Source organism: Anguilla rostrata, chromosome 1 (assembly GCF_018555375.3).
Source record: "Anguilla rostrata isolate EN2019 chromosome 1, ASM1855537v3, whole genome shotgun sequence".
Classification (NCBI taxonomy): Eukaryota; Metazoa; Chordata; class Actinopteri; order Anguilliformes; family Anguillidae; genus Anguilla; species Anguilla rostrata.
In genome coordinates this window covers 64203366-64221946 of record NC_057933.1, presented here as the reverse complement: position 1 = coordinate 64221946, position 18581 = coordinate 64203366, and the positions used below count along the sequence as shown (strand labels likewise).

The following is an 18581-nucleotide window of genomic DNA, read 5'->3' as shown; positions in this document are numbered from 1 at the left end:
AAAGGACAATGGGATTTAGAATTAACTTAAAGTAAGACCTTAACTTTGCCTGGCTTTTGTAGCTAAAACAGGGCATTGCCAGCATCGCTGGATTTGCCCAAAGCCTTTTGCAAAACTCCACATGAAAGGGCCTGTTCTCAGCATTGGATTTGTGGAAAACTGCAGGTCAATACATGGATTTAGCTAACCGATGGAAATCCAGGAGTCTGCCAGGGACAAACTCAGAGTGCTCAGTGGCTTGAACTGAGTGCTGAGAGGATTAGCTTTCAGACAGCTACATTTCTACAGAACTCTGCTACATTTTCACTAAAGTGATGCAATATGCAGGATTTATACATAAATCACAGATCTCTGATGACAAGGAACTCTGCTGTGTAATAAGCTTCTTTATGAATAAAATAAATATAAGTACTTTTGGGCAATTCTGCTTAATTATAAGTAGCACATGTAAACAATCAAATTCATTCAAATAATATTCTTCAGAAATCGCTGTTTTATTATATTGCATACACGAATGAGACGTACCTGTTATGGAAGTAAACAAAAATGTTTAGTAATTGCCATAGTGAATGGATTGAAAACCCCACTTGCATTGATTTTTCATTGTATATTCAGCATATATGCATTTTCAAACAGCAGGCATTTCACTTCACTTCTCCTGGTCTCCTGGGAGCTGACTTCTCCACCAAGCATACAGTGTGTACAATCTTCACCCACAACTGTGTATAAATATGAACCTTATTTGAAATACCAGCAGTTTTCGGACAAAGCTTACAGCACAATGTTCAATCCTGATTTTACATATATAGAATATGTTTTCTTTTTTGTTTTTGTTTTACGCCAGAATGTGAACAAGGCAATATACCTGTAATATTTTAAATAAAATTATAAATGCAGATTTGCCTGTTGTTAATGTCCTCAAGCTCATCAGAAATTTATCAGTCAGATATCTGGTGTCTGAACTGTAATATTGAATTTCACTCATATATTCTTTGCTGATAAATACCATAAATACTGTATTACACGTGTATTTCTGCTCTGTAGACAAATATCGTGTTTATTATAAATATGGGCAAAATTACAGGCTAAATGCATGTGGTTCTTTTTTAATACATTCCCAGATGATGAGGTATAGAGTGGCCTGCAGACTGTATATAATTGCTGAAAGAAATTTAAGGGCAACATTAGCTTAAAGGAGTCTGTGTGGGTATAATAAAATTGTTGTGCAATGTTGCAATGTTGCATTTCCACGTGTAAATTTGTTTCAAAGTGAAATTAAAAGCACTAGATTAAAATTCTATTTGTTCAGAGATGACCAAAATAAGTCTGAGGATTTTAGGATGTTTGTAAAAGAGACATAAATGGCTTTGAATCTTTTATTGTTTTGGTAAGTTCTGTCATCCTATTTAATTTGCTTGACAGAAATCAGATTGAAATCACACTTTGAACAGTGGAAAATATACACTCACCGGCCACTACATTAGGTGACAGGAGTGGCACCCAATGTGGTCTTCTGCTGCTGTAGCCCATCTGCTTCAAGGTTTGATGTGGTTTGCGTTCAGAGATGCTCTTCTGCATATCTCGGTTGTAACGAGTGGTTATTTGTGTTATTGTTGCCTTTCTATCAGCTCGAACCAATCTGGCTGTTCTCCTCTGACCTCTGCCATCATCAAGGCATTTTCGCCCAGAGAACTGCCGCTCACTGGATATTTTCTCTTTTTCGGACCATTCTTTGTAAACCCTAGAGATGGTTGTGCGTGAAAATCCCAGTAGATCAGCTGTTTCTGAAATACTCAAACCAGCCCGTCTGGCACCAACAACCATGCCACATTCAAAGTCACTTAAATCACCTTTCTTCCCCATTCTGATGCTTGGTTTGAACTTCAGCAGATCGTCTTGACCATGTCTACATGCCTAAATGCATTGAGTTGCTGCCACATGATTGGCCGATTAGACATTTGCATTAACAGGTACAGTTTGCTTGTTGAACAGGTGTACCTAATGAAGTGGCCGGTGAGTGTATATAATTGGGTGTATTAGTAAGCACTGATAATGATCTTCTTTGTGGTGGGTTATGGATAAGAGATAGTATAGCTGCATCAGTATAGCTGGCTCTCAACCTTGGGTGGATATAAGTTAATTGGGATTGCTGGTATTCCGTCCCGCCAAGTTACGGCTTGGTGGGGCAGCACGCCCCATACCTATACAGCACGGGAGTTGGGAGTTGCACGGGAGCACTTTTCAGCATTTCCTACAGGAATAACCACAGTGACCACACACTCTGAGCCCTTAAGAGCATTAACTTCTGTACCTTCTGATATCAAGGTATGTGCTCTGTATGCGTACCTTTTTGTACCTTTTTTGAAAACATGTTTTTGTTGAGATATTGTATACTGCGGCACATAGAGTAAAAAAACCGACATTGTTACTTCGATATCATTAAAACAGTGCAGTGTTTTTTTTAGTGCATTTATTAATAAGCATTCCTTAAACAGCATCTCTTCATAATGCACTACTACTGTTTACAAACGTGACATTATGATACACAGTAATGCAAGATCAATTTAATATGTTACTAGTGATCCTATTGGCTATCAGACTAAACAGAAGTAAATAGACTAGATGGAAACTTAAGATTCACAAGATAAAAATGTGACAGCAACAGTGTGGCAATACGTTTGCTTTATACCACATTATAAAAGAAAGGCCAATGTTAAAATGAGGTAATCTTCTGACTTTGATTATGGCAAACTAAGGGAAATCTTGGAACTGTCCTGCATACTTGCTTGTTTATCATCCTGCTCAGTATGTGCAGCAGGACAAAAAAACTCATAAAACATGTAGAAACATTTTAAAGCAAGTCTGCGAGTTCCATTGCTCACGAAGGGTGGCCAGATATTCAGTATTGTGTAGTAATACACTGCATTTTGACCTGTTGTCCTGTGATACGCAGGGTACACTATGTCCCTCCTTTTAACTAAAATGATCAAATAATAAAAAATTAAAAAATGAGTTAAATAGCTTCTAAGGAAATGCACATTTATAGAGGTAGGTCTGCTGATTTTTCTTAAAAATATTCACAGATTCAGATGCTCTCAGATCCAAAGGTTCCACAGTCTGGGGGCATATTAACTGAGCTGCCTCTCCATAAGTTTTACTCTGGCTCATTTTTAGCCTTAGAAATGATATGGCCTGCATTAAAATCTGAGATTGACCTGTTTTTACCAGAAAATTAATTTCCATCTTGGGGCAAGCTAGGTTGTCACTAGGTTGGTTTGCCTCAGCTATTCAAACTATTCTACAGTTAGACTGCAGACCTTCATTAACTAAACTATCTGCTACTAGTGCTACTAGCTAGCGTGTCAGAGATAAGTTATTCTACGTTTCATTCATATTGATTTGGACATTCCCCATTTATTGTGCACGGAAGAAGTCCCATACTGCACTGTGGCAGTATATTTTTTGCTTGCAGTTGAGTGAAACTGGTGTTCTCTGTGCCGAGGACAATGTCACTTCAGCGTTTTCTCACATTTAAACTTGACCTCCAGGAGCTTTGTAGAGAGCTTTCACATTTGTGTCCACTTGCGGACATAATCTCCCTAGCCTCCAGACCGGTATCTGACAACTTCCGCAACACAGTGCTGTAAAGGCAGTGATTGGTGTACAGTATGTCCTAGCAGTGCCTGCTGCTTTACAAATCTTCAGCAAGATAACTGAAAGGTAATTCCCTCCCATCGCTATGTTGTATAATTATAACAGTTCAGTCAGGAAAACTCATGTATTTAGGACAACTCGCATATTTACTGTAGATGAAATATATTAATGAATATCCAATGTAATTATTTTGGTTTGGTTCATTCTCCATTAATGATGTGCGCATGTGACTGGTCGAGTATGAGAACATGTATCAATGTGTGTATATGATTGGTTGAATGTGAGAACATGTCGTCGCTGAGGCCTACCAATGGTTGTCTGCAGCATGAGTTTCCTGACCAAGCATGCTTTGCGTTTTTCGTGCTCATTTTGTCCTGCAGCAACTCGTCTTTAATATTTAGCATACTTAAAACAAACGTATTTGTACCAACACAATGCAATGCTAAATGGTATGATGAGCTGATATGACAATGCAACATATGTGGCAGAGAGGTGACACATTTGATATGTCATAGGTGATGCAAATTTAAAAAAAAAACTTTATAAATAGCCCAATCATAGCCATCTTAAGCTCTTATTATGTATTTAAAATTTAAAAAATATATATACCACTTGCTCGCTTGCTGTCTAGCTGCTGCTAAATGTTTTTCTGTTGCTGGAATTAGAAAATGGCGGTTGGTCTGCTTGGCGATTCTTGCGAATATTGCATTTGACCAATCAATAAACTTCAGTACTGCAAGCTCCACCCCAATAGTTCATGGGCCACCAAAAAGTACTACTTTGCTAGCTGGAACTAAAAGGAGGATAGGAGGTTCTGGGTTCCTGGAGGTAGAAAAAGTTCCTGAGTTTTAGAAAAGGTTCCTCCTGTGGAAAAGGGCCACTCACAGCATCCAACACCAGAATTATCTATTTTATAAAGTGAATATTAAGCTGCAATCAATATGAAATATTACAAGTAGTGTAGTTATAGTACCCTTTTCCAAATGTGTAGTGATGTCCAACTCAACAACCAAAGCCTTGAGAGCTACAGAGCCATGTTTTTATTACTACATATTACAGACTTATCTTATGAATGTCTAATGAAAACAAATAAAGCAAAGTGCAAAAATAAATATATTCATTCCATAGCATAGCCCTTTGCTCTTTCTTCCACGTATTTCTGGCAGTATTTTGCATCTTAGCCCTTCATTGTGTCTCGTCTCTATGACTGAATTGCTGGCATCTCCACAAGATCAACAACCGAGCTGGAAAACTGATTTAGTGAGGAACTTTCCAGTGAGAAACCTGCCATGTTTGTTCTCACAAACGTCAGCAGTTACATAATGTGAATTGTTGGCTCAGAGGTATACATTTGATGGCCTCTGCCAGGGCAGGGACAGTGTTTTCAATAGTTCTATTCCTTATCCGTGCTGTATTTCTCCACTATGTACATATTTAAAAGCCCACAAAGACAAATGTCCTAAACTAGTCTTTGAGCGTTCCAATGCAAGGTCTTGCTTCCATATTTGTTGATACACCTATTCCTGACAGCTGCATGGTGGCCACTGTGCTGCATATCTGTCCGCGTCTACTGCTAATTGGCTCACATTACAGATGCTTCCTGGGATAATCTGATGGGGATAAGGAATTTATTACTGCTCTCTTCATGGCATCAGATATTATATATAGATGTTTAATATGACTTAAGTTTCTTGTTTACCATCACCACCAACAACACATCATGTCTTAGGGAAAGGAGAGTGCCTTAGATGCATATAAAAAGTAAACTTGTTAAACCTCAACCTCTTTGTTCACTTGTGTAGGTAACGCATGTCAAAATGCCATCCTGCCCACATTGGTACGTCCATCGCTGCCCACTGTCCAGCCATCCTTGGACATGAAGCAGTTCCTCCCATTTCCCCTGGACACCACCACAGTCAACCTCTTCCCCAACTTCAGTGCGGTGAGTTGCATCTCAGTGGTCAAACCAGGCTCATACAATGTCTGCCACAGCTTCTCCAAAAGGTCCAGTCATTTCAGATTATTCAGATAACACAAATGCTCAAATTTTTAATTCATTTTAATTCACTCAGATGTAAAGGTTTCTGAGGATGGAAAATGTGCAGCTGTTATTTTTGTTTCATGTCAATGGGATGGCCAAATGCAGCCTGTAGAAATTCCTAGGCCCTTTCATTTGAGTAGTGTTCCTTTTGAGTTGCTATACCAATTTCCACTCATTTGTCCAGTCAATATACTTTTTAGTGCTTACTCTGTCTGCAGCAAATCATCATGTCATAAAAGATCAAACTGACTGGTGGATTTGGACAGTGTGGTTAAGAAAGGAATTTTCCTGTATGAAGAAAATGAATGCGATGTCACCAAAGGTTTTTCCCTGTGACGACTATTTTTAAAGGACCTTTTTAATAAGTGCTAACACAATTGAAGTAACCCATTAAGCAATTATTCCTATTAATAATATACCACCGTTATTTGTTTGCCAGTTAGGCATTGTCAATGATCGCTTTATTGGACTATTTAAATGAGCAAATTAATATGAATGGTAAATAAAATGTGTTCCAGCAAAATGAGGATTTAGGGGGATTTGAGAGAGGTAGTATCAAGAGATTTGGCTACCCCCTGATTGTATACCTTTGTTTGTGCTTGTAATAGAAGTATTCCTTTGATTGCTGAAATAGCAGAGGTAGATTATGGTCTGGACAGAGCAGGTGTTGGAATGGAGCAGAACAATAGTTTTGATTTCAATGAGGCTTCTGTGCAAATTCAACTTCATTCACCCACCTGATTGCAGCAAGGGCTCTATTATTGTTCAGGCCTGAAGTAGGGAATATAGCTTTTTTGTTTGATTTTCTACCTGTGTCTTTTTATTCAAATCTTTGAAGAAATCTTCCAGGGCAAACATCTCTTGTATAGTTAATGTATTTACTGCACACTTGAAATATGAGGGACATAAATGCCCTGATTAGATATTTTAAATGATATACTGATGGATCAAAAAGATGGAATTATTGAAAATAACAAAGAATAATAATCTATTGTCCTTATGGAATGGCTGAAAACTTAAAGTCTGAGGACCTAATAATAATAATAATACTAATAATAATAATAATAATAATACTGCAAGAAATGTAATGATGTAACTGTAAATGTTTAGCAGTACCATGTGGGTCTTGAAACAAACAAACAAAAAACCTGTCTTGCTAGTCATTGTCAAATTGGAGTTACGAGGTCCTATTGATTGTTGATGCAGTAATGCATACTTACTCACCAGTCATGAAGAAACATTTCTGGATCAGAGTGCTGCATGGACTGCTATTAACAGTAGTTGACTCAGAATTGCTCTAGGCAAATGTATTTTACATATTGATGTTAACGGGGACATTGTAAGATAAATTGCGTTTTAAAATGCAGTAAGAGCAATAGACATGAGGCAATAATTCAGAAAGAGTATTCACATCCGGTTAATGTTAGGATCTTTTTTTGCTACCATATTTATAAATGCCTGCAAACCTTATGGTTTTCTTTAAGTGGTCTGACCACAGAACACATAACCCCACTTTATGCGCCACTACAGAAGCTATACATATACAGTATGTAAAGCCAATAAGTAGATACATGGTGTAGTGTGGACCTTTGGGACATAATGTAGTCCTGTTTATATTAAATAAGCGATGTGTATGACATGCGCAGAGCAATTTCCGACAGGAAACTCTTGCTACAGTCGATCAATGGTCGGCCTTAGCAACACCACATTGTCATACTTAACCTATCAAATACACACATCACTATATGTTCTCATACTCAACCAATCACATACACACATCGCTACATGTTCTTGTACTCAGCCAATCACATACACACAACACTACATGTTCTCATTCTCAACCTTTCACATGCTCACAACCTTTTTGAGACTGACAGTCAGTACTCTCAGGTGTTGGTCATTGCCTGCGCTGCTTTTTGCATGCTACAATTGGTGCACAGATCTACGCTCACCCTCCACCGCCCCAGCTTTTGGACCTGCTTGTAGGTACTGGGGGTTTTGGTATTTCTCCCATTTAGTAGGGGTGAACCCTGTTTGATAGGGTAGTGCATGCTGATGTACCTAAAGCAGACCCATGCAGCACCTAACCAAAAATAATTGTGTTGCATATTTGTCAGTATATTTAATCTAAATACATGAGTAATCCTGACTGAAATGTGATTTATTTCCAGTACTACTGCCTAGGAATAATGAGCAAAAGACTGCTTTTGTTTGTTTGGCCTTGTTCCCGAATCACACAGATAGAATAATATGTCTCCCTTCAGTTTTTTCCCAACCCTCTTGAACCTGTGGTTCCATATTTACTACTATCCTTACAATGTTAGGAATCAGGTATCATCAGAAAGCCATTATGTATGTTCTGTAAGAAAACACATGCTTTCAATTTTGTTTTTTAAAGAAAAAGCCATTTTGGGAAAAAATTACGGTGAGGTATGTGGTGCTGTGGGCTGTTGTATGACAAATCACCCACAAGCCACCCATTTTATTTTCAATTGGCAAAGACATCCACGGCACTCTTGGTCATTGTAATCATGTCTGTGCTGAGGGATACTTATTTTCTTTAGATGATTAGGCTAATCAAGACTGAGAGGCTAAACACTGAGCTGCAGTGTGAAGACTGCTTTTGGATTCTCTGGGATATCATGTTCCTCAGCGCAACTGATTAGACAGTATTTTTGCTAGACTCTTTCATTTACATAGAGATACCTGCCTTATTGGCCAGCTGAAAGAGCAAAACATATCTTAGCAGTAAGACATAATTGTTTGCAAACCATAAATCGGGGTGTGGCAGTGCGATTGTACCCATGAGCAGGTTACTTGCCCTGAAGTCATTCAGTAAATTTGAAAAATGTCAGTAGATTTACTACTGGGAACCTGAGATGGACTGTGATGAGGTTACACAGAACAGTCAGAGCAGTGACGTCCATCATCGGACCTGGAGACCCAGTGTCCTGTGGCTGTCATTACAATTTTGCGCAAAGCTCAATTACATCCTGATGCACTGTCAAAAGTAAGCTTTGAAATATTGTATTCACTTCACATTTAACGTTCTCTGGAGAATATAAACTTGATGGAAAACTGAGATACTCCACTTGCACTCTGGCTTTATCTTATGTCAGTGAATGCTTTTAAAGTTACAGAAGGAGGGTTGCTGTGAAAGACTCTTTTGGAAATGATTCATGAGTGCCATTTGGAGAATGCAAGGCATATGCAGAAAATTTAGTTGTGGTTCAAGGTCTCATTTCAATAGTTCAAATGAACTGTACTTCAGTTAATGTCCAGCAGTCTAACCAGTATGCTGTAATGGTGCTCCTGCACAGTAGAATGTCTAGTATTGAATTAATTGAATTAACACTGGAAAGCTCACTGTGTGGAATATGCATGCAGGTTATTGACACCATAAACAAAATATTTCTGAAATTGATATTTAATCAATGTCTCCAATTTTGTCATTAAAGCATAAAACAGAACGCAGGAACAAATTGTTTTCAATGGCCCCTAAAACATGACATAAACACATTTATTAAATTAACATAATTGACTTCAACACAATTGATCACATTTTGGATATATTGGGCAGTGTGGCATAGTGTATAGGGATTAAAGCTTGTACCTAGAAGGTGGGAGTGCTATTGTACTCTCAGACAAGGTTTTAGAAGTGATCCAGAAAATATCCCTCTTTATGAATGTATAGTAGGCAGACATATAAAGGGTAGAAAATAAATAACTGAAAACATGCTGTAAGCAGGGTCATATGGGAAAATTGGCTTCCACGTGAAGGCCCAAGCATGAATCTATGCTCAAATTTGTTGTGAATTGTTGAGTATGAATCATAGTGAAACTCTAATCTTCGGTTAACAGATTTCTCTTTGAGCATTAAGAAATGGCCTGGGCAGGATCCAGCCTCTGGAGCAGGTGATATGGGAGAAAATCCAGACAATTTCTCCTCTCCCTGCAACATACCCTGTGTTCTTGACATTATCACATTAATGGCAGCATGCACAATTCTGCAATCCATCTCTCCATATGGCTATGTGGCTGTAAATGCCAGCATGGGCTTTATTACTGCTGTAAACAAGCTTATGCACAAGTCGCAGTATCTGAATAAAATACATTAAAAAAAATAATAATAATAATAATAATATATAATGTCTTTATAGCAGGACCCACTCATTTAGAATGTTTGTCAAGAGGAACTACTGTAAAGATGCAAACATTTAACGAAATGTAGTTCATTTGAGATACAGTAGATACAAAGCATACAGTATGTGTCCTGGAATACCTGTGCTGTTAAATTGTATTTGAACAAGATCAGGTCACAACCTAGTATATGGCTGGACCTAACACACGTGATCCGACAATGGTGTAAACTTCATAACTCGGCCGATCAATTTTTTTTTTTGTTAATTGTGTGCCTTATTGCATCATTCCCTGTACACTGTAACATTCTATTACCTTGTGTGTTGAAAAAAAAGCCAAATGTTGTGTGATATCCAATTCCAGACCCTTCTGTTTAAACTCTAAATACTCTTTGACTGCACGTTTACTATTGCCTTCATCTTCTAATGCCATATTAAAGAAATCATTGTCTGACTTATGTTGAAGCCTGCTTTGCATCTCCGTTTGGTTGAGTTATCATAACAGTCCATTTTCGTGCTTGTTTGATTCCTGTATGGGTGTTGCCATGGTTTTTTGGAACGCGTGTCTGTCAGGGCGAGCTTCTAAACTTCCCCAGATGGGGTAGATAATTTGGCATGCAGTGTTTTGGAATCAGAAACAATGTCCTGAGAGTTCAGACTCACTAATGTGACTGCACTACACCAGGCAACATTTATTTAATCAGGTCACATTTACAAAATCAAGTCACAATAGAGAACTGGACTTGTAAGTCACTGACATAACTTTAAAATACTTTTTGATTGTCTGTGCAATAAAAAGGTCTCTTCATTGGCGAGAAAATCTCCCTGGGGCATCTAAAAGGTTGAGATGGAGATACTGCTGATAAAATACTGGGCACTTCAGTCTGATCAAAATTAATAAACTGTATTTTTAACATACTCCTGTCTTATATAAGAAAGGTAGATATCTGTACTTACTGCTTGCATGCATGAGTTTCACTCTTATTGATATGAAAGGTATATTCAAACACTGTGAGAAGCACAATGCGCTAGGTAGCCAGAAAACAGTCGAAGGATTTTACTTTGATTGATCTGCTAACTGGGGGAACAACATCTGGAGCGTCAGCCCATTTGTTCCCAGTGAGTAGTAGTGCAGAGACTGGTCCCTTTGCCTCACAGCTCCAGGGTCCAGGGTTTGAGGATATCTTGCTCTGGCTGTGTGGAATGCATGTTCTTCACAGTTGATGATGACCATTTGTGGACATTCAGTCTCATTTCAGTTAATTTGGCCTGTTTGAGTGTGCTTGCGTGTGTGCGTTTGTGTTTGTGTGTGTGCTCTGCCTTGGCTGAGGTTTCTCCAAAGATGGCATCCAACCCTTGTCTCCTTTTACCACAAGGTTGGCTCCAAGATCAGAAAAGAAAAGACTCACACACCCGCTTGATGCTGTGAATATACATGCTTGATAGATCTATTATGTGACTGGCTCAGATTTACTAAACACCTCTAGGGGGTTTTCCACCCACTAAATCACAGCAGAGTGGTTGTGGTTATTTACTAATCACATGCAATGGTATTTGGCTATATTCAACATGAGAGAATTGAGACTTTTTCTTGGTGCACTTTAGCCTTTTGAACATATATGAAAAAACTGTTGTAAATGGTCAAATGACTGCAGTAATAACTGACAGTAACGTGACTAGAAAAGATTTGCCATGCAAATTTCTGTCAGAAATATCTGAAGAAATGAACATGCACCACGCAGGCTGACAATAATGAAGTTGCTCAGCAAAATAAAAGTACCTGTTTGCAGTTACATGAGCTATAATTTCTTTGTTATTTTTGTATCTACTGAACTTTCATTTATATACTTTTTACTTTTTATTTTTAACATATGACTGATGGAGAAAAAAAATAAAAATAAAATAAAAATCTTAGGTACATCGATAGTGGCTGATAAAATACTTCGTAGATATTTGAAGACATTCAAAGAAATGTGGATGAAATACTGTAGTTGGTACATGTCAGGCAATATCTGAGAATTTAACCAATGGTTTTTAACACCAGTTTCCAGTAAGTGATTATGACCATATCCTGTTAGTCCCCGTGTCACACAATCACTGTGTGCACAGCATCTGAATACCCTCATGAAGATGTAGACCGGGAATGCAACCAGGAACATTCAACTTTATTCAGGAAAAGATGAGAAACAGATTTGAGTGTTGGCCTTGAAATGGCTGGAAATGTTTGTCATGTCAGGAGCCCAAATTTGTCCCCAGGAAACAATACAAACTCCATTTCCACTTTGGAACAATCAACAGGGTGAGCCATTGATGCCTCCTGGTGTTGTTCTATTTATTTTGACATACATGATTCAGCATAGGGTTCCTGAAGTACTGGGATGCTTTTTAATGCAGTGCTTCAATCATGAAATATCTCTTAGAGGCTTTTTAATTCTTTGCTGCTGGTAATGGGGCTGTATAGTGAACTGGACTTGGAACCAGAATTGTGTGGGTTGAAGCAAGGTTCTCATCCTAAATTGCTTCAGCATATATCAGCCTGCATCTGTGGATGTATGTAAAAATGCAGAAGTTGTGTAAACTCCTCTGGAAAAGAGTGTCTGCTAAATGCTAATAATGTTCTGCAATGTAGTGTTGGGCAAAGAAGTGGATGCACCAACGGGGCATCAATTTACTCTGTATTTGCTTTATATTTGGGTGGGATTCAGTCTGAAAGCTCTCCGTGTTGGACCGGTGGCTCTTGGCGGTGTGTCCCCCGGTAATGTTTTAATGGCTTCCTGCTCTGAGTCAGTGTAGGGATGTGTGGATAACACCACAGAGTGATCAGAGCAGTCTGCTGGGAACAGTTTGCACATGTTTGTTGCACACACAGCTTTGATACTCATGTTTATTTAGCTTGTTAATTAAAATCTATTGTGCTGCCAGGAGATAAAACTGGGCCCTACTAGAACCCAAGTATGGTACCATTCAACAGAAGACCACGGCAAGTCTTAGAAAAAGACTTGTTGTTTTGTTTTTTCAATGTCAGTTTGTCATTGTAAATGAGAATTTGTTCTCAACTGACCATCCTGGTTAAATAAAGGTCTAATAATAATAATTTATTGATCACATTAGCCCCGCATCTATGATTATCTGATGGACATTTCTATGTCTGTCAATATTTCTGACTCAAATACATGTTATGCACTCCTTTGGATATGAGGGCCATGGTAGCACAGTGCACATGTTTTGCAGGCATGTGTTAAATGTTATTTTTTTAGATGCACTTTTATGGGTCTTTCTTAAAATATGTATATGGAATGAGTGTGGGGACACTGGGGAAATACATGTGTTATTGCTTTGTTTTATTCACCTTGTCATAAGAGGAGAAAGACTGTCTCTTCCAGATAGTAACCTGGCTGATTCCTACACAGGAACATCAAAGTAACACAGCATAGCCAGAGAACAGGTACTTCCAGGTCAAACACTGCTGGTGTGGGGTCTATATGTATTTGTGAAAAAGAGAAAACAATATTCAGCCCTTGCATGTAAAAACTTTATAAGACATAAAAAAATGAAATCTGTACTAATACTTAACTCAGCTGGTGCACAAAACACAAAACCAGTACATGTCATACATAACAAGCCTATACAATACATAACTATGCTTTGCATCAGATATCCTGAATATTTCATGAGTGTCTCCCCGTATGTACTATGGCTAGGCAGACATCCTGTATATTAATATGATTGTACAACATAACAACTAGGTTCCTGATCTTCTCTTCTGAAGTACAAGGTCTGGTATGTGCTGTATCTGAATGAGGATAATATAGCACAATATGATTTTAACCTTCCCCGAAATCATATAGATTGTTACTGTAATACAGTACAGTCATGCACTCACGGGGGTTGTTAGGTCGACAGAATGTTCCTGTTTTCCAAATATATGTATATATGCGTTTGTATCAACTGTTGAGTAGGGGTGTGTTTTTTAATGTTTAACTGAAAAAATAAAAATAAATTGTGAATAATGTTAGGAAAAATTATTGAAAGAAACAAAATAATATAAAGAACTGTGCCTTTAAGGCCGTGTTCATAATGTTACTTAGACCAGTCATCTTCTCGGACATTTCATCTTTTTGTGACTGATAATGTTACTTTGATTTGTCATTCCTGTGCAGAAAGTGTAAAAGAAGAAAAAATGCTGTTAATTCACTTTGAATGTTTGCTATATAACACGAAAAGCAAAATGCAAGCCGGTGTTCAATTTTTCCTTCCAAGGTTTTGTCAGTAAAATGTAAGAAATTCAAATAAAAAAAATAAATACAAAATTAAATAATAAAGCCGTTAATTTAAAAGAATTAATTAATTTTCTAATTGTGTATTGATTGCAGATCATTTTTTATGCTAGCTTTCTGTTGCTATGATAAAATTAATAGTGATTATTTTAATGTTCTCATTCTATGCTGTATTTATTTATTTATTTATTTACACTGACTTTTTTGGGATTAATACTGGTTTTCATTCTGTGCAATCATTATGGATGGTTCTAAACAGATAAGCACACTATTCTTCCTGAATGTTACTGAGAGCCAAAATTAATGTTTTGGTCTACTTGACCTTTCTAGTGAGTTGGTAAAATGGTCTTAAGTTGTTCCCACTCTTTTCGTGGGCAAACTTTATAATACTAAGATTGCATGGAACTGTGATTAGAGCTTAAGAGTCACGACAGCCCTTTCAGCCTTGAACAACACACTTCATCTTAATTGCTCTAATTACAATCCATGTATAAATGGAAAGGGATAACGATTGGCACTATAAACAATGCAAAATAATTACATAATTGTTCTATGAAGAGAGCTGACACTTGGATGTGCACCACACAAAGTGCTTTTGCACAATGGACAGTAGTTTGCATTAACTGGCGTAGAAGGCAGAAAAAAAAATCATTCTTTGGGTGAAAAGGGTTGAGTTCCTGATGGGGAGGAACAGAGGGAGTTTAGTTTTGTACGATAAAATAGAGAGAATATCTTTTTCTGTTTGCAGTTCACTTAAGTCCATATTTCCCATGGTGCTTAGCAAAAGTCACAGAGGAGGTCCGATTCAACACACAGGAAACAGCACCGAACTGGGGCAGAGGGGACAGAGCTTTCACACAGGAACATGAAAGGCATTGCTAATTAACCTCAACACAGGCAAACTGGATACAAATATTGCATATAGACAGTTGGCCTTCACAAAAACACGAAACAACTCAATAGTAGACAGACTTGGCACTGTATTTAAATTGGAAATTTCCCTTCAAAAAAAGTCAACAAATATTTGAAAATGGACCCCAGGGGAAATGTTTTTCTGGACATGCAAAGCTGGCTGATTATTTGGCCTCACACGGCTAATTTACCAAGGACTGGAGCGCATTACCAGGCCATTTTTTCCAGATTTATTTTCCCTCACAGAATCATCCGTCACCATGTTTTGTGTAAACAATGACTGAACCATATGAACAGAGCATGTCTGAATGCTCATTCACAGACCTTTATTCAATAAAACAATTCTCCTTAAAGGAAAAACACTGTATTCAGTTAAATCCAAATGTTGTCACTTACAGTATGTTTGCTGTGGTTGTCATCTGGTCAGATATTTTTTGTAAATTATAAAATGCAATTCTTTAAAGGCAACCTCCACTAGATGGGATATGCAAAAAACACAAACTGAGAATGTAGATAATAGGAAATTAAGATTAAGTCTTTTCATATATAACAATGACAGAGATGCTTGTACTTTCTGCGTTTTCCTGGCCATCCGTGTGACTCATTTCAGAGCCATGCTCTGACAGGATTTGCCGTAAGATGCTGAAGTTTGCGTGGCGTGACATCCGTATCACAAGAAGAAAACCAGCTGGACTGTCACGCAAGCAGTTTGCACCTGCATTGCTTTTTCAAAACAAAAGTGGCTTGCCATAATGAAAAGCATGTTTGCCATCCTGGCTCCCCGTGGGGCATTAGGCTGTTTTATAGATCGGCTGGGTTGATGGGGTAGTTTACAGAGTGACTGGATTTCTTGAACACATCATCCTTTTATGTGACGGCTTCATGCCAGATTTGCCTCTCAGCTATATTCTCAGACCACAGTGCCTCCCTCCATCTCTTTAACCCCTTCATTCCCCCACAGCCTCAGCCTTCTGCTCACACAACAGTTTTACCAAAGCAGCTCAGGATAAGTGTCTTACTTAAGGATTCTTGGCTGGTGTTGCACTGGAGATTCAACCTATAGAATGCCATGCCACTGCCCTCTTGCTACATTACTAGCTCTACACACCTGTGGCATGTTTGTCTCTTCTTTACTTTCATTATGGAAAGAATGTTCTGTGTACACAGCCACTACTATGTGACTGGCTTCCGAGGATAAGAATGTAGTTTTGGCCGCTGTGTAAGAAGGCATTTTATTGGCAAAAGATGAAAACAACAAAAGAATATAAGATTGTGCTCCTAACACTTGGAAACAATACCATGCAACCATATGAACAATAAAGGAACAACTCCTACACATGCATGAATTACCATTGCATTATCTCGCAATCTTACTCACACCATTACTGATTCATGAGCAGTTTCTGCAATACAGCTGGCAAAAAGGGTGCAGTGATGTTATTAGCATTCTTTTGCATACCAATTTCATGATTTTTCAATTGTATGCACCTGTTTATTTGTGCAGTACTTAGAATGATACTGTTCACATTTACTTTCCATGGTTATGCTTCCCTCCTACCATGTTTCCCCACAAAAATGAAATAAAAGGAAAATTATGCCCAAAGATAATAAAAATATCTTTAGGCATACCATCTCTCTCTTTCTCTCTTTCTATCTCTTGCTCTCTTTTTCTCATAACTGAGAGAGGGCTGACTGGCAGTTTTGTGCCCTCAGTAATTGACAATAATAAGCCCAAAGCCATGACCAATTCCAGGCTGAGTCTTACCTGTTCTTGCTTTTATCCTGTTATAGGTGTAATTTTGACAGGCAGTTCATGAAATTCACCAGAAGTCAGTTTCCGGGTGTTTGTGTTGTAAAGCATCAGGTTGTCATGCACTTCCACTGCCATAAATATCTCATTACACAATGCAAAGTCTTGGTATTTGTAGGGAGGTTTTTGAGGAGCATTGATCAAAAATATGTTTAACCCACTTTCATGTTTTAGCTCATTCCTTCCTGTCCCCTGGCCACAGAAGGGACTTGTATTGCTGTAAATCTCTTTCTACACAACGATGAGCTCATTTTGTTATCTGTTCAGCAGGTGGACATGTTCAAACAGATTAATTGTTGTATTGCAGTTCCTGAGCATCCTTTCCTGCTTTAGGGTCTCCTGTCTTTGAATGAAGGTTTGGCACATGTGCATTGTAGGCTATAGGGTCCTAGCACTCTCTGAAAGAAGATATATTTGACAGGGGATGCTGAGAGAACCTTGCTTTGGTGCTCAGGACAGGACATTAATCATGGCGTGTTATGCTGGAATCTGGGGAGTCCTTGATCACCCCATGGTAGAGAGTAGGTTTTGTTACTCTCTCTCACTTTCCCCTTGACCTATGAGTACTGATTGCAGTTGCAATGAGCCATGAGTGGACAACTTCAGCACCTTGGCACATTCTACATCTCTAAGTCTCAGAAATCCCATTATCCATTTTCCTGAAATCATTAGAGGACAGGAAGCTTGCAGTGTATTCATTATGATGATATTCCCAATGTAAACACAGAATTGTGACATGAGCAACAAAGGAATAAGCTGTTTCCAAGTCCCAGGAATTGTAGAAAGCTTGTGCATTGAACAATTAATCAAATTCTCTGTCTCTGAAAACAGGGGAACAGCTGTTCACTTTCAAAAGATGTCACTACAGAGGTATTTGGCTTGGGGGGTGGGGGTGGGGTGGAGGAAAGACAATTGGAATGTCCATAATGCTTGGGAATTTCAGGACATGGATCTTGGGTGGTCAGGTGGTTTTAGGGGCCCAGATGTGAAGGTTTGTTGGGCTTTAAAGAACACAGAGCTGGGGCTGAGGAAGGGGCAGAGATTGAAGTATTGCGTTTTATTCCTTCTCTTAATTGAATGTGAAGCGAATGTGCGACATCTGGGTGACTCCAGGGGTGCGGAGATTGCAGGCGTCGTCCTGGTTAAATTCATCATCCTGATGAATACTGATAGTGTGAGAGGGTCAGGCTAAAGCTTCTCAAGCATTCTCCTCCCTCTGGGGATATTGAATGCTGGGATTTCATCTGAAGGAACAGAGAGCGAGAAAAAAGAAAAGGTTTCTCCTACTGGAATCAGAAAAAGGCCAGCTGCGGTACAGAAAGTGAGACAGAGAGAGAGAGGGGAGTCACAAGAATAGGATCATAGTGATATTTTCACAGTTAGAGTTAAACAATACTGGAAAAGTCACCGTGAGAGAATTGCAGTGGGTGTGTCTCAGTAAGAGACTTGAAACCCTGTGAATCCCTGTGAATCACAATGAGAGAGTCACAGTGAAAAAACAAAATGAGTGACCAAAGTCTTAGGACCCTGTTTTGGTGACAACGCAAGTACAAACATACTGTAAGCGTGCCTGGGTGCAAGTAGAATTGCTACTGCTTTGTTTTGTCTTTGCTTTGCATCAGATGTTTTGATAGGTTGGATGGTGCATTACATTACATTGTGCACTTTTTGTGGCTGCTCTGTTCTGCGTTGTATAGCCTTGGATGTGACATAGACCTCACAGAGGACATGTTACAGGACTTTCATAC

At 38.5% G+C, this 18581-nt stretch overlaps 1 protein-coding gene across 3 annotated transcripts in view; it reads left to right on the top strand.

Moving 5' to 3' along the window:
• The window catches only part of znf385d (zinc finger protein 385D), a 114975-nt gene that overhangs the window by 60867 nt on the left and 35527 nt on the right, over positions 1-18581 (top strand). For all 3 annotated transcript variants that reach the window (XM_064349151.1, XM_064349144.1, XM_064349157.1), the window contains one exon: positions 5457-5596. In XM_064349151.1, coding sequence (XP_064205221.1) covers positions 5457-5596 — 140 coding nt within the window. The remainder of the gene's footprint in view (positions 1-5456; positions 5597-18581) is intronic.